General features: G+C 41.9%; 1 protein-coding gene across 1 annotated transcript in view; it reads right to left on the minus strand.

Moving 5' to 3' along the window:
• The window catches only part of eva1aa (eva-1 homolog A, regulator of programmed cell death a), an 88,264-nt gene that overhangs the window by 59,524 nt on the left and 1,326 nt on the right, over positions 1–27,414 (minus strand). Inside the window, exons 2-3 of the mRNA XM_030046520.1 lie at positions 5,213–5,436; positions 887–1,010 (exon numbers count right to left, since the gene is read on the minus strand). Of these exons, the coding sequence (XP_029902380.1) occupies positions 887–1,010; positions 5,213–5,436 (348 nt within the window). The remainder of the gene's footprint in view (positions 1–886; positions 1,011–5,212; positions 5,437–27,414) is intronic.

The raw sequence follows: 27,414 nt of genomic DNA on the forward strand, positions 1-27,414 counted from the left end.
AATACGGACAATATGAAGCTAATAAGCTCTTCCAAAATATGTTAAATTAAAGGCCACTCTGTCCTCAAATTATTAAGACTACAGATTCACTAAAATAATATCAAGAAACATCTCAAACCACTGGTTTGGATCAATGTGTCCGACAGCAGACACTGTGTTTTAGATATTGTAACAATAATTGCTTCTGTTTTATCTGCGCTTCATTGGCGCAGAAGTAATAAAAACTTGACGTCGTTTAGCATTCATTCAAATGATGTCCAGAAACTCACCAGAGCGGAATTAGAAAAATGTTTTCATTATTGTAAATGACCACAATGTTTCTAACTTATTCTACTGATCTTGGGTCAGTCCAAGTGATACTTACAATGTACATCAGTTGAACTGTTCACAAAACATCAAAAATTTTCAGCTCACTTATCAGTATTGAAAGATAAATCCTAATTGACAGAAACTTGAAAGAATAAAGGCAATGAAATACTAGATGAAAGATTTGAGTCAGATCAGATACAAAAAAAAGTTAAGACTCTGTTCTAGATGCATGGAGTCTATACAATCAAACTAGAATAATTGCAGATGTTTGATTAAATATAAACACCTCAGTGCTGCTTGTGTGTAAATCACAGCGGAGGTCAGTCGCTGTCAATTCAGCCAATTCAGGAGGGGAGCTTTCTTCAAAACTCAAAGACTCAAAAGATTTAGTCTTGTCTGTTATTGTTGTAATGAGTATACATTAATAGGATGATTGACAAGCGCAAGTGAATCGTCCGGTGTGAACGTGAAAGTGTGTGAGAAAAAAAAAAAGAAGAAGGGAGAGAGTGTCAGTCCTATGATAAGCACAGAGAGGGACAGACATGCGTGTCAGGATATGGGGCGATGAGGGACTTACTAGGTCTGCATTTGTACCACACAATGAGGTATTTACTGCTGCCAGGACACTGGTCTGTCCCAAACACACGGCTGTTGACAAGGACTTGACAGCTCCTTCTGTCCTGGCACTCGTCCAGCATTTTCTAAAGAAAGAGTGACAGCGAGGGAGGGGGAGAGAGGAGCGGAGAGAGGGAGAGAGGGAGAACAATAAGCCAACGGTGGTGAGAGCAGCAGCAGGTAAACCTAAAACCACTTCAAACAGGCTGCTTATAAGGCCATGGGAATACGGAGGAGAGGAGGAGGAGGAGGAGGAGGAGGAGAGGAGCAGGTAAGAAAAGGGGAGAGTGCAAGAAAAGAAAAAAAACTACTCTAGTCATTTCCTGGCATCCCTCTGCTTCTCCGGTTTCATCGTCTTTTGCACTCTCAGCCTGCTGTTAACGCAGGTGAGCACATTCCACTACGGATTCCCAGTCGCCAGAGGAATGACTGAACGGCTCTCGTTCAGGGCTTTCCCAGAATTCAACGCTCGGCGGGGGTGTATTTGTTCAAATTCTGAAGCACGGGTCGTGGCATTGTGGGTTGTGGTTGATGCTGGGGGGAGAATAGTGCATATGATCTGTGCATTTACCCCACAAAACACACAGAACACACACATAAATCCCTGTTCCGAGCCACAAATTACATACAACCAGATATACGTATAGCTCAGAGAAAATGAGCCAATTTTACAAGACAATAGGACTCCATTCACTGGATCACAATACAGATATAAAAAAAATAATATTTACATTTATCATCTTTCACTGGAAATGTATCGTGATGCATCGTTTTTTTTTTTTTTTTGTTTGTTTGTTTTTTTAAACCCTGTGAATAAAATTTTCCTTACTTTTCCAGAAGTAATGAAAAATTGCTACTTTGGTCTATGAAGATGCCTTTTTTCCTGGAAAGTGTCATACCTTTGTCTTTATCCCAAATTTAAAAAAAAAAAAAAAAAAAAAAAAAATGAAAAAACAGAGAGATTTTTTTTTTTAAAGTATAAAGTCAACAAAAACTCAAAAAATGAAAAATAAATATAAAACTTTCAAAACATAAAAAAGTAAAAAATTTAAAAAAAGTAGCTGATGAAGGAATAAAAGTAGTTTTCAAATGGTTAAAAACTGGCATTAATTGAAAATTTCTGTTTTGTTTGACATCATATCAAACATTACCTTTCAGTACTGTGGGATGAATATTAATTTGATTATCTCACACGATTGTGTATGCGAAAAAATACTTGTGATTATTGTAGCCTAATACTGATGTATCGTCATATCGACCAGCCCTACTGATATATATGAAATCATCCACTAAAAGTTATTGTACATCTGTCACCCAGTTCTTGATAACAGGATTATTACAGTACAGTAGTTATATTGAGCATTTTATATGTGGATCTTCATATTGTAACAGTGACAAGCCCAGGTGTCGTGAACAGGTGACACGGCGGGATCACCTTCAGGGTTTTCCCGATGTGGGTGGCACAGCAGCCCGTCACTCTTTCACTCCACCACAATGAAGCCTCTGTGTCAGTGCCTTCATGTTCACACCAGCTATTTTGGAAGTGGATGGTGTTTAGTGCTATAAAGGCAGGGGGGCTAAGAATACATGGAACAACTGAATGAATGCTGAACAGTGTGTGTGTGTGTGTGTGTGTGTTTCTGTGGGTGCTGCAAAGTGGGATGTCTAGTCCACCTGCATCCCAGTCAGTCAGGAGAGGATGCTGAGGCCAAGACCCCATGAAATAGCTTTGTGTCATATGCAGTGTTCAGCAAGCTACTTGTAAAATGTAGTGAGCGGAGCTACCAGTTACTGTACATTAAATGAAACTTCACTCCACTGAAGCTACCCACCAGAGAAATGGCAACATGTAGCTTAACTACATCAAAGCTACTTTTTTTTTTTAAACATCAAACCAAATTTATTCCAAGTCATTCCTATCTTAGTGATCAATAAAACTGTCGGGCAAACAGAGTCCATCAGAAAAATGTTGAGATCAATAGTTGATGAATCTGTGCTCTCTCTGCTTTTACTGCTACAAACCATGGCAACAAAAACAAACCACATGCTTCACATGATCACAAAAAGCAGGTGGTGCGGATATGGTAATGTGGGGGAAGTGTGTATATATCTTATTGTGTGTGTGTGTGTCTGTCTGTCTGTGTGTGTGGACACCTGTGTTTGCATGTCTGCTAAAATTAGGGCCCATTTGGAGGACAAAGTGTAAATGACCTTAAAACTCAATAACTTGGTTCAAACCACAGGATCAAAAGAAGAAACAAGAGAGAGAGAGAGAGAGAGAGAGAGAGAGAGAGAGAGAGAGAGAGAGAGAGAGAGAGAGAGAGAGAGAGAGAGAACAAGTGTCTCCAACTTTTTTCCTCATCAGTGGATCCGGAGGCCAGGCATCTTGATCTTTCTTACATCTTCATCTTCCTCCTCCTCTGTCATCTTCATCACCTGCGTGCTCGTTTCCCGATGCAGCAGACAATCAGGAAAGCTATGTGACGTCACAAAGAAGAGCGTCTGTCGGCTACACGTGCAGGTCTGTGAGCGGCGGTGACGTCACCCGCTGCTCCCGTTCACGTGTCAAACTGCAGCAAACGCTCCGTTGCGTTTAAGGCTAAGAAATACCTGGGAAAATGTAGCTTCTGTGGACGCCACCGTGCTGTTTGATCAGTAAAATAGTTTCACTACTTAAAAGCTATTTGATTTAGAAAACAGCCACGTTACGGCCACACTACTGAGAAATGTAGTTGAACTAGTAACGTCGCTACTTGTAACACCACTACTGTCCAACACTGGCCATCGGACAATACAAACCTGCCTCCTGCCCACTGTATGCCCTCTGCAATGGCTAGACCATTATTTCTCTATGAAACAGAGAAAAAAGGAAAATATTTCTTGATAAAACAGAAAATTAGTGGACAGTAATTAAGTAAATTTTTTGAGTATCTGCATTGATTCTATGTGTTTTGTGTCTATGAGTTTGGAGGACTTCATAACATAAGAATAAAATCATGTCACGGTGTGGAAAAGAGGAAAAAAAAAAACATAGCATGATGATACTTCAGCAACTAGACAGGGCTACCAGGTTTGTGAAGGGACAAATAGTTCATGATCCTCTTTAATAAAACCAGCTATATCCAAGCTAGCTGATGTAAACATCATGGTAGCCTTAACAACAATATCACCGCCGTTGCAGAAACACAAGACAAAGTAATGAGATTAACATTCTCTTTTGGATGACGACATACTCGGGCCCCGCTCTCCTGCACTCCCGGCTCTGCACGCTGAGCGAAGAGCTGACCTCTGATCATCTGCAAAGGCTTTAGGCATCATGCAGTCAGTGGTGCTCTAAAATTTAACCTCTGGGTTTGTTATGAGCCGCCTTTACTCAACGCTGTCTGACCGAGGGCTGCACCGTCTACAGTTTGTGGGTGAGCAACGCAGTGAAAGAGAGAGGAGGAATGTAGAAGATGGGATGAATCAGAATCAGAGATACTTTATTGATCCCTGAGGGGAGAGTGGGTCAGCTGCAGTTGCTCAGATTCTTAAGAAAAATGTATGTTAGCATATATGAATTCATAAGATTGAGAAAGGGAAAATAAGAAATGTAAAAATATGTGCATTAGTAATTTTAAAAAAAAGAGAGAGACCTGGATCTCAAACACATGTGAGAAAAGAGAGAATACACTGTGTTCCAACTTATTATGCAAATGATATTTTTGTCCACTTTTCCTAAATAGTCAGTGAAAACGACAGTCAGTATAATTTTCAAGTCACCAACAGTTAGAGTATAATTTGATTTTTATTGAACAAAACTCAAAATGATAACAGTATTTTTTTTAAAAATAAAAAACTCAAAATACACTGTTCCAAGCTATTATGCACAACAGATTTTCAAAACATTTTGTAGGTTTTAAAGAACTGAAAATGGTCATTTGTTGACTTTGCAGCATTAGAAGGTCATATTTACGGACATCAAAACAGTGTATTTTGAGTTTTTTATTTAAAAAAAAAAAATGCTGTTATCATTTTGAGTTTTGTTCAATAAAAATCAAATTATACTCTAACTGTTGGTGACTTGAAAATTATACTGACTGTCATTTTCATTGACTATTCAGGAAAATTGGACAGGAATATCATTTGCATAATAAGTTGGAATGCAGTGTATTCAGGTCTTTGGACACCAAGAGGATTAGCAGGGCTGCTGGAGATGAACTGGTACAGTCAAAAAAGGCTTGAAAAACCTCTGATCCAACCTGGGACCGTCCAGTTATTCCATGCAGGATCAGTTACGGCCACGTACCTGCAGTGCCGTGGACACGGAGCAGTACCGGTCATCCTCCCGCCGGCTGTAGGCTCCTATGAGGGCCTGGTAGCTCTGCGGGCACTGCTGGGGGTCTGAGGGGCCTCTCCTTCCGTAGAAAGCTGACTGGATGGTGATGGTGGTGCGCGGCGGGCAGCGCACAGACAGGAAGTCTCCGTCACAGGCCTGCTCGGTGTAGTTCCTCAGCACTTTGGACAGGTAATCTGTGGGAAACCAAGACGCCGGAGCAGCTGTTACTACGAACAAGGGACGCTCTGAGCAAATATCAAAGCTCCGACTCAAACCCAGTCATGGTCATCAGCTTGAACATGATGCTGATTTTTATTTAGTGAGCTGGAACCAATGAGGAAGAAAATGGCCTTTTATGAAAGAACCGTAAGCAAAGCCAATCAGAGCATGGCTTACCCACATCCGATACCAGTCTCCTTCTTCCTCTTCCTGAATCCCTGATTTCTTGCTAGCGTTATGTGCCCTGAGGGCTGCCGTTACGCATTTTGTATGCCGTCCCCTCTGTGTATTTTTTTGTTGTTCATTAACATGCTCAGTGGCAAATGAGTGCTTCTGTGGTCATCACACACCCACTGAAGAAAAAAATGCAGCGTTTCCATGGACCACGGGTGGTGTTACATATCAACAAGCCCTGACAGATGACTGTTAACATCTTAAAGACGCCTCCAGGCCTGGAATACCACAACGCCAAAGCCTCAGCATCATTAGCTGTTAACGTCGCGACTGCAGACTCTCGTGTTTGGTACAGGCTTCAGGAGAGCTGGCGACAATAATTGAACATATATTTAGAAATATGTCATCCTGCTATTTCATGTATAGAATCAGCTCATACGCAGTTGATTAAAATCACAAGAAATGGGTGTCAGAATGTAACAAACAGTGAAATATAGGAGTTTTGTTGAACGCTGGAAGAAAGCTGCTTTTTTCCTTTGTCCGCTGTCATATAATGTATAATATGACCGAAATAAACATTCATTCATTAATGTCTTTTTTTTTTTTTAACTTCAGATTTTTAGCTTGGTTTCCTATGTTTTAATGTAACACACTACCTCTTATTTTTCTCGTTTATCCCCTTTTATTCCTGCTGTTGATGTTCTCAATTATTTATTTATTTGTTATTTGTTGTTTTTATCTATCAGTGTGTATGTATGTGTATATATATATATTCATATTTTATTTTTATTCTTTTTATGTGAAGCACTTTGAACTGCATTCTGTATGAAAAGTGCTATATAAATAAAGTTTATTATTATTAACGCTGGTTCAAATAACAAAGCTTGCATACTTTAAAAAATTAAAAAAAAAAAAAAAAAAAAAAAAGTTGAATTCTGGTGGCTAATTCTACCGTCCCATTATTAAGAGATCCAGTCTTTGAGAGCTACTAGTCAACCTGTCAGTCAGTCAGGAGAGCTGAGCCCATCACAAAGCCACCATTAACATTCCAGCCTGTGAGAAGGAAAGCACAGATAAAGGAGAAAGCTGCTTTCTTCCTCTGCCCGCTGTCATATAATGTCTCCCTAGCAGCTCCATTTAGAGCCCGGCTGCTGGAAAGGGACAATTCAAGACCCGAGTCTTCCTCACAAACACTTTTCTTTCACTTGCAGCTTTTTCAGTGTTTAAAAGCTGGAAAGTTGGCATTGTTAAAAAAAAAAAATCAACTTAACTTTCTGTTTCCAGTTACCATATTCAAGTTAAACTCATGCTATTAAGTTTTGTTTGCATAATGTGTTGAGAAAAATAGATATTTACTTTCAAACAACTGAGAACTACTTACATGGCGAGCCCAAAGCCTCCTGGCTAAGTGTTCTGCAAACACATTTACAGACAGTCAACACAGACACACACACACACAAACACACACACGTATACTTACTTACATGCATGCTCACACACACTCGCAAAGAGGCCGCACTCTGGCTCAATTACCTTTATTTAGTTAGTGTTTGCCAGGCTAAAGGAAACAACATTGAAACAGTGTTCTCTAAGACACACACACACATACACACACACACACACACACACACACACACATTGTCCCCTTATCACCATGGCCACAGTTAAAAGGAGGAAGGGAAACGAGAGACATTCTCAGGCTTCAAAAAGGTCAGCTTCACCCTAAATAGATTGTTATTACAGAGTCATCGTCAGTAACCAGTTTGCACCTGTGACCGGGTTGTGAAACATGGAGTACGGGTGCACACACACACACACACACACACACACATACACACAATCCTATTTCAAACATATTGATAGCGGATAATCTGAATACCACAAACCAAAATATCCATGGCAAGAACCTGAAACCGAGCGAAACTCTATATTAAGCCAAATCTATATTAGACTTTTCTAAGATCATGACTCGTGACTGAGCAACAACTCATGGGCCTCTATCATGTTAATGAATGAATGAATGAATGTTTTATTTCAGTCATTTTCAAGCGGCAGAAATCAAATACACCTATGAATAGACAATTACTTATGCACAAATATTTAAACAATAAATAATATTTCATTTCCTTTCAGTGGAAAACCAAAACAAATATACAATATATACAAATAAACACTGACCGAAAAGGTATAGGCAGAAGCCTTAGCTTATTTTGCCTATCCTTATTGCTACCTACTTATTTGTACTTTTTGTATATTGTTGTATATTGTATACAGGTTGTTCATTGTATATAGGAATGTCATATATTCTTTCTATTTTATCTTTATTTTTATTTTATTTTATTTTATTTTATTTTATTTTATTTTATTTTATTTTATTTTATAATCGTTATTATTATTATTATTATTATTATTATTTTTTTTTTTACTTGCACAGTGCTGGAGTTGTCGCAATTACATTTCACTGCTGCTGTACCTGTACATAAATTTACACCTTTTACTGTTATGCATCTTTGTGTTACATTTGTTCTTGCCTTTGTTTTTTTGAACACGCAAATCCCTCTCAGTTGATATTTATTCGCTCTTATCTGGAACATCTTCTGGATACTTTCTATTCACTTTATACATGATTCGTGCAGTTTTAAAGTCAACCAAGTCAATGAATTTTAGGGCCTGTGAATTTATGAATAGCATGTTTGTATGTTCCCGATAATCAAAAATGATATTGTAATTTTTTTTTTTTTTTTTTTTTGCAACTGTAAAAGAAGCTGTGTTGTGATACATGAGTGTGTAGGTTGTGTCGGAGAAGATGAAGGATTCTCTTTTTGTGCAACGTGACGTGTGTGACCCCGTTCAACACAATAACCAGAGTATTTTGATTAAGAGGAAGTTTGACACGTATTCCCCTCTGGGAAAAAAAGAAAACACACAGGGCCTCGTGCAAGTTAGAAATTGCAGTTATGGCGTCGTTATTACAGTTTTGATCATTCTTCTAATTGTGTGGCCGTAACGAGTCGCTGTCTCTACCTCAAAGTAATCTCCTTCTCACACACAGGCCCGCTTTGCCTCCCGCATTCCTCAGAGGGTGAGAGGGAACTTGGCATTCCCCCTGGCAGCGGACCACACACACACACACACACAAATACATACTCACACACGCACTCGCACACACACATACACTCCAAACGTCAACACAAACAACGTGGTAGGAACAAGCCAGGCCGCCTGCTCTTGAAGCCGGGGTGTGTGTGTGTGTGTGTGTGTGTGTGTGTTTGTGTGACAGTATCACATTATATTAGGGGCTGGATCCTGGCACAGTGCCAGTGCCATGAGAGAGAGCACGAGCGGCTCCAGCCCCTTCAGTTACCCGGCCTCGGGGTACAGCGGGGGAAACCATGGCAACAGCCGCGCCGAGGTTACGGAGAGGGTGAAACGGAAAAAGACCCGAGATCGATAGATTCACACGGACTCTTGTTGGGGGGAGAAAACGCCACCTTCAAAGAGCAGCTCTCCCCAAAATGAAAATCCAGTGGTGATCTATTCATCCTGATGTCAGACAAAACCACTGATAGTTGCATGAACCCCGGTTTGATCTCGGCTTCCTCCCAGGCGACTGAAGTTACGAAAAACAGTACAAAAATATAACCCTCAGTATTCAAAAACGGGTATTTTAAAGGCATTTTCTTCAGTATTTCTTCACTCTGAGTTCAAAAGTCCATACAAACCTGCGTTGGCTGGTTGGTTGTAAACAGAATAATCTCCTTTACTTGTCTGGGGTACTCATGCTACAAAATAAGCAGATACTGTCTGTCTATTGTCTTCCATTTTACATCATAAGGTAAATCTATATATTGTGGGAACACTTAGCTATTGAACGTGCGAGTCGAACAAACGCTTTAGATGCCAAATTCTCATTTTCTACCCTTTTTGCAACAACCGCACCCCAGTGGCTTTCATTTTTCAAGAGAAGCTATCTCACTCCACGTTTGGTAGTAGTAAACAGTCATTTTTGAAGAATTACATCTGGCATCAGTCATTTTTGATAGACAGATAGCCTTTAGATAGCCTTTATTGTCCCAAAGGGAAATCTGTTTTCACAAACTGTCACAAAACCAACACTAAACAACACACAATGCACAAATAAACAACATCACCAGGCACCAAACAACATATGAATACACACAAAGCACAAACACCACCAGAAAGACTTAAAAACTGGCGTGAATGTGTCATGACAAGACATTTTATTTTGTGGTGAACTGCTCCTTTAAGGCGTCTTCGAGGAGTGTCTTCACAGGTGGTGGGCAGGTCGCTCGACTGTTGTTGTTGTTGTTGGACAGGCGTCCTCGGAGCAACAAACACGCAAATATGCCTCCCTCCGCCCTGCACAGTGGAATTGTGGGTAAAGGCAAACAGATTATCTCACACGGACCCTGAGGTGTTTTCTAAGGAATCTCGTTTCTTTCTTTCGCCATCCTGCCCTCCTTCGCCCTCCCCCCCGCTCTCTCTCTCTCCTCTTGAGGAGTGCTGGTATTGTTCCCCCCTCCCTCCTGCCTTCGCTCTACCTGTTGACTGAAGCCTCCTTTCAAGGCCGGCGACCAGGCGGGGTTAAAACACCTGTGTAAACCGCCCAGCCAATGACAGGTGTCCCTCAGAGGCAGAAGGCTGAACAATGCCGAAGGAACACCCAGGCGTCTCTCCTCCTCCCTTCTCCTCCCTCTTTCTTTTCATGTGGGGCCAGACTCCTTCCTTAACTAGCTCTCTGCCCTTTCCCTTGACAAAAGCACCAGGCTATTATGTCTGCCGGTTTGTTTGTTTGGTCATTAAAAGACAGGAGGTTGCGGTCGAGGTGACGTTCGTGCGCAAACAAGTCGGCCTTGTCCTGAACCTGGATTGAAAAGCGCGCCGGGTCCGCTTTGAATCTGCGTGCAGGCAAGGCAAAGCAAAGCGGCGCGGGGATTTGTTTTACAGGTAGCTGCAGACAGCTGCACCTGCCTTTTTTTTTTTTATCTCTCATCCATAACAGACGAAACGGGAAGATCAGCTCTTGTCATGTGACGCCGCTTCGGGATTGTCCACCGAATCTCGGCCGTCATTGCGATCGCGGCCGCGCTCATGTGATCTTGCAGCCAATCGCAAAGCTGCAAACCAGAGGCCCTTGTGGTTATTGCCTTCTCAGTCGTGCTCATGTGATGGCCCTCAAGTGTGACCCGGTGATGGAAAAGGTCAGGTAGGAAGGAGATTAGTGACGGGCCGCTGTGTTGTGTCAACATGATAGAGCAGGATTTCCTCCCTGGGAAACGCAGTGCATGTCACATACTGACACCGACTTGCGGTTCAGCTCAGAGTAAACAATACAGCAGTTGTGTGGGTGTGCATGCATATATGGAGCCTGACATTTATCTATTCCCCCCTACAGAGGAAGCAGAGCGGATGCAAAGAGTTCTCCCCACGCTGGAACATCCTCCACAATCTCACCTGACTCTCTGTTCAGGTAGGATTAGGAGGAAGCTCTGACTAATGCTCCTCATGGTCCAGTGAGCTGAGGTGTTCAGTGTCAGCCTGGAAATGCCTACGACCGTCACGCTGTCCAACATCAACCGAGGGAAGAGGAGGGAGGAGGGACAGAAGGAGGTTTGACTCCAGAACGTGTCTGTCTGCTTCTCTGCAGGACCTCCCCCTGAATCTGAGAGGGATTTGAACGATGCTTTCTGCCGCGGGGGATTAATCACTTCTTATAATGATGTGCACTTAATCCTGCTAATTATCGAGTTGCTTCCTCTTTTAACTTGCTTTTACTTTGCACGTGATATAATGGAGACATTTTCAGAGCTTTAAAGTACCTAAATGCATTTACCCAAGCAAAATAGTTGAGTATATTTTTTTAGGTACTGGCATTTTACTTGAGTATTTCCAGTTTATGAGGCTTTACACCCTTATTGCACTACATTTCAGAGAGAAATATTGTACATTTTACGGCACTGCATTTATCTGGCAGCTGTAGCTACATGTTATTTTGCAGAAAAAACATGCATGACATCAAATGTGATGCAATGTGGAAACTGGACCTCTTACAACACTGTGAAAGGAACTGTTCTTCACTTTTACTTGTCCTACTTGTGCACATTTTACTTCTATACTTTTACTTCAGAAACATTTTGAATGCAGGACTTTTACTTATAAGGGAGTATATGCCACTATTTACTATTATGGTATTGATACTTTTACTTAAGAAAATAATTTCAAGTAAAGTAAGTAATGTTGTTTCTCAACATGTAAAGCTTATTGTATTGTAAAAATTTGAGAACTATTAAAGAATATTTGAAGGTGCATTGAAAGACATATCTGCAAGAACAGTTCAAAACTCATTCCATAAAAATGAAGTAACCAAGGAGCACTTGAAAGCTAAAAAAAAAAAAAAAAAATCAAAGGCCGTATCGTGTTTCATCTCGGTACATTAGGTATTTAAGCATTTACAGCTTCATGAGCTTGTGGGTGTTATTTTAAGCAAATTATAGCCATCAAACCATCAAATGTTCAAAGATGCTGTGCTGCAGGCCTGCTGCTGGAGAAGGAATTCCCTTTAAGTGGCGATTACTGGGGAGAGCGGAGGTTTCCCTCAAAGGAGCGGGCCGAACGCTGGCAACAACCAAGAGAACACTCGGTTCCAAATGAGGAAAACCCAACCGAGGAGGAGGGCGAGAGGGAAGAGGAGCAGAAGAGTGAAGGAGAGGGAGATTGGGAGATGAAGGTATAAGCATAAGGCAATATTTACAGCGTGGCCTGCTGACTACTGTGTGCTTACAATGCAAAGCGACACTCCACATGAAGTCTCGTCATCCTTCAATGTGAGTCAGTTTTTACCCTAACACTCCATAAGCTGTCTTGCTGTCTGCAATGGACACTTTCTGAAGATCTGCTGCACATGCTGACAAATGAAGTGTTTCCTGATTATAATTCTTTGAGTTGGGGGCAAGTTTGGGGGGGTAGAATGCAACACAGGTTAAAAAAGAAAAGATGAGAAAAGATGACATGCCAGGCCTGAGAGAGATGTAGTTTGTGGACAAAGAAAAAGCCAGCTGTGGGAGAAAAGAGAGAGGACAGAAGAAGAAAGATCTTTAAAAAGCACAGCCACTGTGTACAGGATGTGGCAGCAGAGGTCTGCGGGCCAGGGCCGGGTGGCTTTAGGCCCCGTAGTAATTACCTTTCTCCGTAGACCGCAGAGGCAGCGCGAGGGCCCGGAGCACGACATGACATACAGATAAAACAAGCCAGGCAGCTGGCGCTAAATCGCATGTGGTCACAACTCTGCACTCACCTCTTTAGACCTTACTCTTAGCTGAACATATGATCTGGGAGCTGAATGAGACAGGTTGATGAGGTGTGGTGAAGTAGACATGAAATGAGACCCCAGACATGAGAAGGAGCAAGACCCCCAAGGTCACATGAGCACCACAAAGAACACGGCGCTGCACGACGGACATTATGTCAAGGGAAAGCTGCGGGTAACTGATGCCAAGTGTGCTGCTAAGCCATTCAGACTTAGGTTTAAAGTCCTGAAAAAATGCCATTCTTCAAATGCATTTCATGCCTCTACTTACATTGGACTTGCTACTATAGTCACGTTTTAGATTAGCCCACTTTCTGCCTAATCACACTATGAAGCAGAAATGGACAGGCAGCACATGTTTTACTCAAGCTGTAACATTTAAAATTTGTCCTAAGGAAGGAAGGAAGTACTTCATGAATTAGTGGATATAAATAACAGATCGCTGCACACAAAGCCTTCAGACAGGCGCCATTAGTCTTCCATTGATTCAGTTTTTTTTTTTTTTTTATTTTTAGTGAATGTGAAATGCATCATTTGCTGTGCAAACCGTTATGTCTTTACTTGCAAAAAACACACTGATGGCATCTATCTGAAGACTTTTTTTGTGTGTGGTGATCTGTCATTTATGCACACAACCAGCACCTCAAAGGAATACGTGGCTGTGCAAAGGACATGCAAAGGACATGCAAAGCTTATTGGATACTTTATGAATTTCTTAAGAAAAGGCGCTCAGAAAATTAGTTTCAAGTGCTTTACGGTTGAAAAAAAAATCATCAAAGATTTTTTGCATGTTTCAAAAGGCACCTCTTGCCATTTTGGCACAGTCTTTGGGTATGATTTGATGGATAGCTATGAGCTGAACATTTGGGGATCCTTTCTTTAAATCACATTGACAAACCCAGCATTCACTACAGCAGGCAGTTTATCTGTAAATGTATTATGGAAAATCAATACAACGGTAGCATGGAAATGCTTGAACAATACAAAAACAATACAAACTTACAGAAAGCATGAAAACCATCACATGTATAGAAAATGATTCAAGAACAGTACAATAAGTACAGTAGTTGTTACTACTGGAGAAATCTGATGATATCAAATCATATAGTATCATATTATGTCAATAATATCAAGCTGTAAGGTAACAGCCAGACCAAAGCAGAATGACTGCGTAAAAACTCTTCAGTACTTTATTTTCATAGTATTTTCATGGCGTTAGTATGAAAGGTATTCAAAGTTTCAATTCAGGATTCGTTTCAGTGAGTATAGTTCTCAAACATCCGGTATAGTAACTGGATAACCATGTTATTTTTGCAGTCTTATTTCATTTATTTAATATTAGCTGCTCTTTTATTTAGACTTATTGTTACAAATTCTTTCTTATTTTTTTATTTTTTATTTTTTTTTTTTTAAATAAATTTCTGCCACTGCAGCAAACAGCAAGCAACCAACACGACCGTGCACAGAGTAACGGTAATAGTGTATTTGTATTGTGATTAAGGTGCAATTAATGTACAAAAAACATTCCATTTAATGCTTTTTTGAAGTTAATGTCATCAGAATACTGTAATAAATTGAATATTATTGTGGCGTTTCATCAGCAAATATCTTGATATTAGAATTGCCTTGTAGTTATGCCTTGTTACTTTCCAACTGCGCTGTGGAGTCTCTGGTCGAAGGTTAATCTACTGTTCATCAAGTGGCACCTGAGCAGTGTGTGTGCTGAGCGGGGTGCACATACAACATGCACACACACTACACTAGACACACACACACACACACACACACACACACACACACAGAGTTAACAACTAAGGGGGGATCAGCTGAGGGGGCTTACTCACATGAGGTTGGTCTCCTGGATTTAACCCCAGCAGAGGAAAAGACTTCAGTCAGTCCTTTACACTCAAACCGAGGTGAGGCCGCTCAGGAAAACCAGCAGCATGACCACACAGAGCATAAACAATACGGCTTCAAATCTGAGTATCCTCCCGCTCTCCCGGGGGTGTAAACCAAGCATCTATTTTTCCATATGGGCCTATCAGATCTGACTTAGCACAAATCAAACTGCGGCTCGTGAAAATAAGAACAGAAGCGCTGTAACAGATGAAAAACCAAACAGGAAAGAACAAAACGACAGAGAAAACTGAAGCCATGTTCGCTGACTAATGACAATTCTCAGACTAATGCTGAGAATTGCTCGGTTCCTGCTTATATTCAGTTTAATTTCCCTTTAACCTCCAACTAGGACATGAGGTTATAAGGAAATAAAGGGCTATATTATAAGATAAGGTAAGATAACACTTTATTTATCCCCATAGGGGAAATTCAGGTGTTACAGGCAGCAGCATTAGGAGAGACGATTTAAAACAAGGGATATTATTATCGATTTTGTGATTTGAAAATGATTTGAGACTAGATTTTAGATATCATTATATCATGATGCAGCACAAGTGTTGTCTTTTCCTGGTTTTTAAAGGCTGCGTTACAGTAAAGGGATGAAGTTTTCTGAACTTACAAGGTGTTCTAATATTTGTCTCTAGCTGCTTGGTCATAATATCCAAATTACTACTGACTGTTCATCAAAATCCTCAAAATCTAAAAAAATATTGTGATATTTGACTTTGTCCATATCACCCAGCTTTATCTCCACGGTTTGTGTGTTTCTTACAGTCTATGGTGGTGACACTGACTTGTCATTTTGATGTAGTGAGCTGTAGAGATTCACAGTGGCAACATCAATGCGGGACTGACACACATCCGGGTCCATGCAGCATACCACTTTACAGTCTGCTGACAGCACAGACAGCCAAATACAAATAATTAATCAACAGATCCGAAAGAGATGTTTGGGTTTGGTTCACTGATTAACTGAAAATCTGCGGTTTGTAAGTGATCACCCCTGCTATCAAGTTTTCCTTTTCCTGTTTTGTTTTCCATGCAGCCCTGCCTCACAGTGTGTATCAGTTGGCAGGGGCTTAAAATAAGTAATCCATCACAGAAAACATCCTGCCCGGGCTCATTTTTTTTGTCAAAGTTAAATTTATTGTTACATGGTTATTTAGTTTAACACCCGCATTGATTTGAGTCTACTCGTCTTCTTGTGCATTCACGTTTGGGAAGCTCAGACATTCAAACTTGGCTGACAAACAGCATTGCATTTGCGTGCTATTTGGCAAGAAAATCAAACCCCGAGGACAAACGATAACCAAATGTGGAATTGCAAAAAGGATTATGCTGATGTAGCTTCCCTCTGTTTTAAAAAGTTATGATAGTCAGCCTGACTCACTGCCAAGTAGGAAAGAAGGTGTTTTTTCTGCTTTATCCAATAGCACATTAATGTTCAATTCCTCTCTATCGAATGCTAACATGCTTTCATGCAGAGATACACACACAGCACATCAATGTCTGACAGAAAATAGACTAAATTCAGATTCAAATGAATAAACTTACAGGATACCTGGGAAAATATTAGTGTAAAGTATGTGTTCAATGGAGTAAATGGGCAAAAACATGCAAAAAGTTCAGTCCTTTAAGTGCAATATGATGAATAGATGTCTCGGAGCTGCCACAGAACAAACAGGTCAAAGGTACTGTGGAAAAAGGCCTCATGGCTATTTTGGAAATGGAAACCAATGGTATAATGTGAATAATGAGCGGCTTTGTTATTTTCAGGAACATGCTGGAGTTTTATTTACCAGTCCAAAAAAAAAAAAAAAAGGAACAATTTGGGGAATAAAATAACCTGGGAATAAAAGATTCAAACAGTAGGGGTGTCACATGCTGACATCAGGCTAGAGGAAGAATCGATGGCCTGAAGGAGAACCTGACAACAACAGCTCCTCTTGCATCTTCAAATCCACACGGCCAAGGAAACAAATCCACGCTAAAAGCTTTAGCTTATACGACACCACGAGGGAAGCTTAGGCGAGCAGGCGGACGCAAACTCTGCCATTTTGCCTACAAGGCCGGGCGTGATTCTCCAACTCATCTGCATTAGCTGACCCCTGTGGACAATGGAGGACGTCCACCTGTGGGTCTGTTGCCTATAAGCTCCTCCTGAGGTGGTGAAAGCGTACATAACATCTGCTGGGGCTTCACAGTTGGACAGCGACTGCTAAGCCACCCCCGGGGAGACTCCCAAAACCAAACACAGGTCCCACCGTGCCCTCCCGTGCCCTGTGTTAGCACGCGCCTGTCCTCGTGACCCCCGGGGGTCAAAGGGGTCCGGGCGCGGGGACACTTTCACTCTGAGGCTCTGCGCATGTGTGTGCGATTCTTATCTCTGGTGGGTTAGGATACGGGGGTGAAGGGTGAAAGAGCGAGGGGCAAGTTGCGGGAACACCCTCCCTGATGCCGGCTTGTTTCCCCAGACACCCACGCATACACAGACACGGGGTGAGACAGAGACGGAGGAAGGCAAATCTGTCACTTTAATGGTCACTTTTATGGCCTGGGAGAGTCGGGTGGCAGCCAGACTGACCCATTACTGGCCGGAGTCCAGCCAGCCGCAGACAGATGCATCAGTGTGTGAGCCTTTGTGACGCAAAGTAAGAGACAGATGTATCCTTCTTTGGCAACAGTGTCAACTTTAATCAGCTGCTGGCTACGGCAACAAAGGCTTACAAAGTTGGGTTTGTGGCTATAAGGGCTGACACCCGTCCAGGTTTTTCCTGATCGGGATTTTGGTCACCTGTCCAGGAAAAAATGAATTCCAATCCAGGGAACACAATGTTCCCATAATCTGCACATTTTTGAAGTGACTGCATGCATTTAGCTTCCTGCTTCATGTATGCTTTCTGACACGTAGAATATCACCCAGCCAAATAATTGCTGGATAACCGTTGTGTTTCAGTAGTTTGCATATCAAACAAGACCCGAGCTCTTGTTTGATATGCATTTGATTCTATTTTGGCTTATTGGACCCTGATAAGTATAAAAACTATGCATCGTCTTTTTACATGGTGTAGTTTTAGAGAAAAATGATATCCACATATGTGTACGCCAGGTCCTAAGAGGTTAAAGGTATTTCGGTGGGTCTCTAAGGCCAAGAAATGGTGAAAAGGTGAAAAGTCAACAAAAAAAACAATCATCTGCTGATTTTTGCTCAACAAAATAAGTCATGGGCTTGCTCCGATGTAAAATACTTAGGTACATTACAAAATAATAAACCAGATTACCAGAAAATAGGAGACATCTAAAAGAGGGTCACAACGGGGATTATGCTGTTACGGGACACTTTCCCTTTTTTGTCTCTACAGTGATGGTATGCTTCCATTGTACTACGACTATTGCTATTTATTTTAGTCATCGGTTGTAAATTCAAGGTTTTAAAACACTGAGGTGTCGACCGTATGTGTGACTGGAAACTTAAATTCCCAGAGCCGAAGAGAAAAACCTGACTGGGTAAAGTGAAAGAGAAACAGGCTTCTTTCACTTATTTTCACCTCCAATGTGCCCAAAAGAAAGGCTTTTGGATGGATGTGACACAGGGTGCTGCCGAATAAACACATGTTCACTGGGTAAAAAAGTGTTAAATAAATACATAGAAGTAATAATAAAAAACAAATCTCTTCTTAAGCCTTGATTATTTCCTGTCAAGAGGCTGTGATCCGGTTATAGCCACCAGCCTCCCACCTGCTCCATCATTTCCTGTCCTGCTCTGACGCCGTTCTCCACCCACCCCCTCCAAGAACTATTAATCAACCTTAATTAACAGCAAGAGCACATACCTCCATTAAGGCTCTGACACGCACAGAGGAAGAAAGAGAGAGGAATTTTTTCCTTAAAAAAAAAAAAAAAGGTGGAGCGGGTGGGCACTGAAAGGCAGGGCTTTTTGGAGAATTAACAAGCTTATCCGAGGGTCTGTTCTGTGAAAACAAGTGATGGAAGAACTCCTGAGGAGCTGCGGCAGTGAAAAGCCCTCTGCAGCATGTCTAATGGGACTTAGCCAGGCAGATCCCCTTTTTCCCCACTTACAACAGTCCCAGACAGACCTGCAGGAACGGCCAGACAAAATGTGAAAGCTTACCTTGCTCCAGTCATTCACAGTGTCACAGGGAGTTTGTTTTGTGGACACAGAGGCACTGGGGTTGCCTCCGGTGGAGGTTTTTCACTGCTCAATGTAAAGCTTGTAGCAATACAATAAAGTCATCTGCTACACCTGCTCGTTTAGTTCTACACTGCTGTACTGGTACGACAATACACTGAGGCCACTGTAACACAAGCACAGCTATTTTCGTGTTGTCTGGTTGGTTTGGCAAAACACTGCTTTGTATTGAGGTGCTCAGTAGGGTTGGAGTCAATTAATGAATTATAATTTTGCTTGTAAAATGATTGGTTTTGGTCATTTACCAGTTAAAAAAAAACAACTATTTGCTGTTTACAGCTTCACCTAAGGCTTATGGGGCTTATAAAATCGAGTGAGCAGTTTTAAGAACTCATTTGGGCTTTGGTAACTTACAAAGGGAAGTATTTTTTACATATATAGATAAAATTTAAAAAAAAAATAATTGGAAAAGCAATGAGTAGATTTACAATGAAAATAATCATCACTCGTAGCCCCTGTGCTCGGTGTAATCTGGGTGGCAACAAGCGATTTAAAATGTTTTTTGAAGGTGGGCTATGCAAACTTCCTAACAATCAATCTAAGTGAGGACAATTTAGACTAAATTGGGAAAAAAAGGCATAATCAGCATGTAATTTTATGGCTGAGTCGACGTGCTTCTCATTGTTTTTACCTCCGCCAACACAGCTGGATGGGTGTTACGTTTTCACTCCATTAACTTTGTCTGTTTGTTTCTTTACTTGTTCGCAGGGTATCTCTGAAAGTTATGGACAGAGTTGGACGGGACTTTGTTGGAAAGGTTGATCTCGGGGCAAGAAAGAACTGATTAGCTTTTCACACCAGTTGGCAAGAGGGAGGGGGTGTGGCAGCGGGTATGATTAACTTTCACTGAATATTCATGTGGCGCATGTGAGGCGTGTGGAACTGTCCTGACAACTGCATGGTCTTGGCAGAGGTATGCCTTGTATTGAATGCTTTCTAAATCCATGTCAGTTACTTTTTATTCATATTACTAATTCACATTGTGAGCTTAAATGTAAAAAAAAAAAAAAAAGTAGAAAATCTGAAAATCTTGTGCAGATAATATGCTCCTTACTGAAAAAAGCTCTGTCATATCTGCAACAAATGTCTGACACAAATCAGATTAAACAGAGAAATAATCTTGAATTGTGTTTCACTGTGTTCCGTTTCATCCTTCCCACTCGGCAGCATAAGCCACATGGCTACGGCAGGTTTCTGAAGTGCCGATATTTAAACACCGTCTCCCTCTCGCTCACCTGGAGCCGGCCAGAGGGGCAGTGAGCAGCAGATTAGCAGTGCTTTGGGGAGCGGGCTGCTGTAGCGTGCTGTAATGCAGACAGTCAGTCCGACACAGTTGGGGGGCTACACAATGCCTCCTTGTTCAGACGGGCCCTTCTGCGCCCCACCTCTTTACCTCTCCATCTCTAACCCCACCACCCCACCCCACCCTCTCTCTCTCTCTCTCTCTCTCTCTGTCCCCAGGGGTTTAATCAAACCATAAGAACTAATGGTGCTTAAAAATGTGCACTGTTCTTTCACTGGGAAAAAAAAAAAAAAACATGAGGTGGGGAAGGGAAACGAGACTGAGGGATGGAGGGAGAATAAAAAAAGGAAGCTGGGGCTGGATCAAGGCGAACATGTCGACTCCTAAACCTGACATAAATCAGCTCCCAGGAAGCAGACGGAGTGAGGGTGGGAGAAGAGAGAGAGGCAGAAAAAAAGAGACAGAGGGAAGGAGGAGGGGCATCAAAGCATGGCTGACATTCCCCCAGATACACGAGCAAGAGAGGTGTGTGTGTGTGAGAGAGAGAGAGAGTGTGTCCATGACGCTGTTTGCACATATGCAGTGTGTGACCGTTACTGTTTGTGATTTCCATACAGCTCTCCTAAAGGTGTGTGTGTGTGCAAAATATGACGAGGGAGACACTATCCTCAATTAATTACGCACTTGTTGCCAAAACTAAGAGAGCAAAGATAAAAGAGGGTGGCTTTCTAACTCCAGCTGCGTGCAGCAACACCGGGCAGGGGTGTCACTCAAGAATCCTCTTCACACATTTCACCGTGTTTCCTTTGGGCCTCCACACACACACACACACACCCACCCCCCACCCGTCCCGAATGCAAGAGAGGGCAAGTGCAAACACACACCTGCAATGTCTACAATTGATGTCAGATAGATCCATGCAGTTAAATGATTTGGGAATTAGACCCCACCCCCAATAACAGTCATTACTATAACACCGTAAAGCTCGACATCTGATTGTGCGATTTGGGCGGTTTTAGGGATTTTCAAGAAGACTGGGCAAAATAATGATTATCATACGGGGATTAAGAGCTGGCAGGTTGCGCAGTTCACTGCTGATTATAAGCTTGATTAAGACCGTCATTACAGAATTACACGTCCAGCCCGTCTCAGCTGGCAGTCAGAGCTCCCTCGGAGTGAGCCTGCGCTGGGATTTCAGGTTTGGGTAATTCTTCCCTCGTTTCAGGCTGTTATTACAGCGCAGTCTGGGGCTTAAATGAAGAGTTTCACTCCAAAATGAGACATCTACCATTGAGAAAGAGACATGTTCTCTTACTCAAATTATGGTGATTTTTTTTTCAACGACAGCAGACAAGTAAGTCCCCGGGTCAACACACTGATAACACTGCTGCTCTATATTGTATTATGACATCTTTCAGGTAGTGATTTTATAAATTGCAAGATCAGTGAGTCGGGCATGAGATGCAATTTCACCACAGTGCACCGAGAAAAATCATTTTCTACAATAAGTTCTCCACCCTGTTATGTGTTCTTCTAAGTAATTACAGTTTTCCAAGCCTTACCGGCAAGAAGTCCCACTCTCTTGGCACGTTCAGAGGGGAGGAAACATTACGACCCAAATGTGCATATTTCTGAAAAGGGATAGATTTGGAAATGAACTTTTTTTTACAGCTTTCAACTGAAAATTCCATGGACAGGAACTGCAAAATTGAAATTGCCAACTTGTTCTTATTTGGGCGCCACTAAAACATTTGCTGCATTTGTTACTGACTTCATATTTCAGAATTTAATTACAGCCCCGGCAGCAGCCAAATCATTTATCAAGCGTTACCTCATGCAGGATGCGGTCCCTTCCCACACACCTTTTGGCAACGAGATAACGCTGATTTATGATCAGTTAACTTTATATGCCAGGACTTGACCGAACTGACGCAAAACACATCTTCTGAGGCTACATCTAGTTTAAACATATTTTCTCATTTATCATGTCAACACGTCTCTACTCTTTTAATCCTCCTTTCATTCATTATATTTCATTTCACTCTGTTCACTTCTAGTAAAAACAGGTAATTAGATTGATTTAATTAATTCAAAATAAACAAATTCCGTGTATCATAGGTATTATGAAGATATACTGTTGGATAACATTTCGAGAAAGCAATAATTACTCTACGCACGCCCACACTGTGATGTGGGCTAGTTCACTTCCCTCGTGTTGATGTCACACAAGCAGAAGGAAAGAACAGTTTCCTTTCGTAAACAGGCACCGTTCATACCACTTTGTTTTCACCCCAACAGTGTCAGGGTGTGTGTATGAGTGTGTGTGTGTACAGCAGGCCATTCCTGTCATTGCTATCATGTTGTGTCAGGCCATCACTCTCAGCTACCTCACTTGACTCTACGATCTGATATGATACGATATGATACAATGATATCTAATCAATGACTTAGTTGCTCTGAAATTTGTCCTGAAAAGTGATTCATGTCCACAATTCACAGAAAACCATAAAAGCATCAATACATTTAATGTCCAACTACTTGTAAGAGAAATATTGTCAGTGCCAAATGCTAAAAATGGGATTGACACTGCTGTTGGATGTTGTCTCTTGTATATTGCTGATAAATTACAACCACAGATTTCACAGATATGAGTCTTCAGAATATTAAGAACACCTTCCTATCATGTTGAGATGCCCTTAACCCTCCATTTGCACACCTGATATCTTCTTTAACTCATCTCCACATAACTCATTGATGATGAAATGTATGAGTATGAGTACCCTTTCTTACTTTGTACTTATTTGTACTTATTGTATATTGTTGTATATTGTACATAGGTTGTATATTGTATATAGGAGAGTTATATATACTTTCTATTTTATTTTTATTTAATTTTTTATCTATTTTATTCTTATCTATTTTTTACTTGCACAGTGCTGGAGTTGCTGCAATTGCATTTCACTGCGGCTGTATCCGCATGTGACGAATAAAAATCTTGAATCTTGAATCTTGAAGTAATTAAAAGTCTAACTAGAGCCGGGCAATAGATAGAGATAGATAGATAGATATATAGATAGATACTTTATTCATCCCGAAGGAAATTTGCAGTTTTTCAGCAGTATCCACAGATTACAGATTAAATAAATATAAAATAAAGAATAAGATCTAAGTACAACACACTAGAGATCTAGGTACAACAATACGGGCAAAATTAAATATCCCATATATATTTCACCATATGCACTGATTTTATTGATATCATAGCGATGTTGCTGCTTTCATGTAATCTTTACACAACAGACTTTTGATAGACAATCATAAGTAACGTCGATATGATGAAATAAAACACCCTTATATCACAAAATCCCAATATCACAATTCCCAAACAATTCCCAGACAATGTCTACTCTCATATCGGAGTATCAATATAATACCAATTTATAGCCCAGCCCGAGCTGTAATATGAGCTCAGCTGTTCAGTACCCTGAACAAGTTGTACTACTTTCCGTATATGTGCCGTCTGAAGGAATGTGTGCATGGAGCCGATATGAGACATGCCCGTGAGTTTGATACCATCAAGCAATGAATCAAAATCCTCGACAATTCACTGCTTCGGGAAGCTCATTCACTAAAACTGCTCTTTGAAGTGACTCCCCCCCCCCCCTCCTTCACCACCCCCGTGTCTCCTTCTATTCAGTTAAAGAGAAAGGCAGCCTTATGTACGCCAGGCCCTCGCTGTCCGCCCAGCCGCCTGCCTCCGCCACAGTAGACAAAACAAGCAGGAGGCAGGATTTGTTTAGACAGAGCTCACCTGGCGCACACACAGACACAGAAACAGTGATCAGGCAAGCCCTGGGGGAGGAGTGGAGGCAAGGGGAGGAGGAGGAGGAGGAGGTGGTGGGGGTGAGGGGGAAGGAGGCAGGGGAGCTGAAGAGTGGGGGGAGCAAGATGTGTAAACGGGGGGGAGGGGAAGGCGCTGGAAGGGGAGCAGAGCTGAAATACTCTGCAGACGGTTAGCAAGGGGTTCAGTGTGCAACCATTACCCGGGGCCACTCAAAAATCAGAGCGGATTAAGATTTGAGGGGCCCCAAGTGGTGCTCGGTTATAAGTAGAGGGGTGTGTTTGCGTCTATGTGTGTGTGGGGGTAGGCACGATAAGGGTTAGGCCTAATCCTGTGCTTGCCTATAGGGTAATATTAGGGGCTGAATGTGTGTGTGTGTCACCGTTAAAATGCAAGGGTCACATGAAACCTAAGTCCAACACTTGACCATAGGGGAGAGAGGAGCTGGTACATGTCACCTAGGAAGGGTCAAACCTCCACATGTTTTTTGACCTCATGGGTTCAAAAGGCTGGAAAAAAAAAATCATTTTACACTTGATCATCGATACATTTCTAACTTTAATGCCGTGAGATGCTGCGGTGTTTCCGTCTCCGCGTGTCCAGGAAAAAAACACAACGTTCTTTGTTTGGAGCCGAGAGAGACGTTTTCCTGGCCAACGGCAAACATGGCAAGCTCGACTCAAAGCTCCACACGGCTCGAAACAGCCAACACTCTCAGCCAACACAGCATGTTTTTTTTTTTGTTTTTTTTTTCGAGCCAGTGTTACCATGTTAGCATTTAACAGTTAATGACGATAATGGAAGCTAGCACAGTTAAATGATAAAGCACGCTGTTTCTGTGCAACTAGATAAAGTCGGGATCCTGTGGAAACTTGGAAATGCAAAAAAAAAAAAAAAAAACGACCCGTCTTCACTTTAGACCGTCTTCACTTTAGACCACATGAGTGACAGAGAGAACAGAAAACAATAAGGATGATGATCACCCCCCACCACCACCACCACCACACATTCACATTAGTTAGTATAAGTTGACCTCAGTTGACCCATTGACCCCTTAACAGCCTCAGATCTCATTCATGGGGGTTAAAAAGGTTTTGGCTACAGTTTTACGACTCTGAGTGAGGAAAGAAAAGCTTCGGCACTGTATCCCCCTTTGGGTGGACGACGCCATGCAGCTTCTAGCTTGTAAAGTCACAGAGTTTGTGACGGCAGCTGTGGCGAGATTTCAGCACGCCCAGCGGCAATCAAACCGGTCAGTATGACAAAGAGACCACTGATCAACAATGCATCTAAAATAATCAATCTCTATCTGTGTCTAAATCTAGTGTGGTGGACAATTACAGATGCAGGGCATAAAAAAAAAACTCTAAATCGACAACTACTTTTGGCCAGTCACAGCTCAGAAATTTTTTTTTCTACCGTACTCCAGCCCACCCAGCAGTGGCATCACTTCTTCTTTCTTCCTCAATTACACTTTGCCAAATTGGCCATCGGGGCGACAGCACTGCCCAATTACAGTACACAAGATAGGCAACAGTAGACAGAAAAGAAAAAATTACAGCCACATGAAATTGCTGATATAATGCCATCATACACATGTCCAGAAGCAGATCAAAAAGACATTGCGCATTATGGTATTATTAAAGAAAATGGCATATGCTTTTGGTAACCATTTTTCCTACTGTTGACTGACTGTGGGGGCATCAAGGCTGAATCTTTTGGGGAAAAATGAAAGAAGCTTGTCAAAATGGTGTCCAAAAGATAATATATGCATCACCTTCTCTGTGCATTTGGCACTATGTTTTGGTGTAGGGGTTTTAAGAGAAAGAGCACTGGCTAACTCGCAGGCTGTTGGCCTTAGGGGCTCCCGAGTTGAACTGTTCACTCCACACCTCTAATGAGCCGTTCAGGCAGCTGTGTGTTGGTATAACAGATGATAACAGAGACAGACACAGAATTAAATCACCCACCAATGAAGTTTGTTTTCATTTCAGCAAAACTCAAATCCCGTGATGAAACATAAAGCTGCTCCTATGTTATCACTGGCTGTGCAAACTAAGCAAACCATATACCCAGTGTCATATAGACAATACACTGAAACTGCATGTGATGCTGCTTCATCCACTTCCACTGCCATCAACAGGTTTGGAAATCAGCAGTTTGTTTTTCAGTAATAATTCACTGCAGTGGCTGGCTACTGATTTTTCATGGCTGCCAGGGACAAATTTCATCACAGAGCCAAATTTCGATCACTGCATTCACCCGTCACATTTTCACCATCACTGATCCAACCATTTGACAGCTAGAGGCCTGACTGACAGATGTTAGGTCAAACCCTACAACTTCTGTCACCCAGCAGCCTGTCAATCAAAGGCCGGCTTTCGGTCTCCAGGGAGACTCCAGCTGGTCAAGAATGTGAGGATTGAAGGATTTCTTTGTCCCGGGGGAGTTCTGAGTCCACCTCCTTTCTTAATTCATCCAGATCGGATGCTTGCTCAGCAATTCTGCCAAAGCACGTTGCACGGAGTCCTCGGTGAGCGGGCAAAATTGCATCTGGGGACGCAACACTGGTGCTCCTATGAGGCAATTCCTTCATACGACTAAACAAAGTAAGCAGAACTTATGTAAGGCAAAGCGAGAATCCAATGACAGGAGGGTTTCCTCTCCACCCCCCTCAGGGAGCAGCTAAGTAATCAGTGGGCCATTGAAAAGTCCACAGGCAAAGGCCTCTAAGAAGAATGAAACGTGTTTATGTTGCTCCAAAGCTGAGATTTCAGCAAATTAACTCCTGGCCACGACACAATGATTCAATAATCGTGTCTAAGCTGGGGTATTGGTAAACCTGCTCTGGCGGAAATCTGGCATCAACCGGTCTTAGTGTTTCACAGTGTTGTTGAATCAACTGCCATCTGATCAACGCAATCGTATTACTGATGGAAAAACCAAATCAAAATTTTTTAGCTACTACCAGCTGCCAATAAATCATAGCCTTCAGCCCTCTCTCTCTCTCTCTCTTGCTCTCTCTCTCTCTCTCTCTCTCTCTCTCTCACACACACACACACACACACACCTACATACACACACACACACAGGAAATGTTAACTATAGCACACATCTTTAGCACCTTCCCCTTCAGTGTTAGTCTGCTCGTTACCAATCATTACGCCCATTAGAGGCCAATTAACGCTGACACAAAGCTCCCTTCCTGCTTTATGGCACTGTAAACAAAACCTTTAGGCTTTCCTTGGGCTCAGTACAA

Source organism: Myripristis murdjan, chromosome 24 (assembly GCF_902150065.1).
Source record: "Myripristis murdjan chromosome 24, fMyrMur1.1, whole genome shotgun sequence".
Lineage (NCBI taxonomy): Eukaryota > Metazoa > Chordata > Actinopteri > Holocentriformes > Holocentridae > Myripristis > Myripristis murdjan.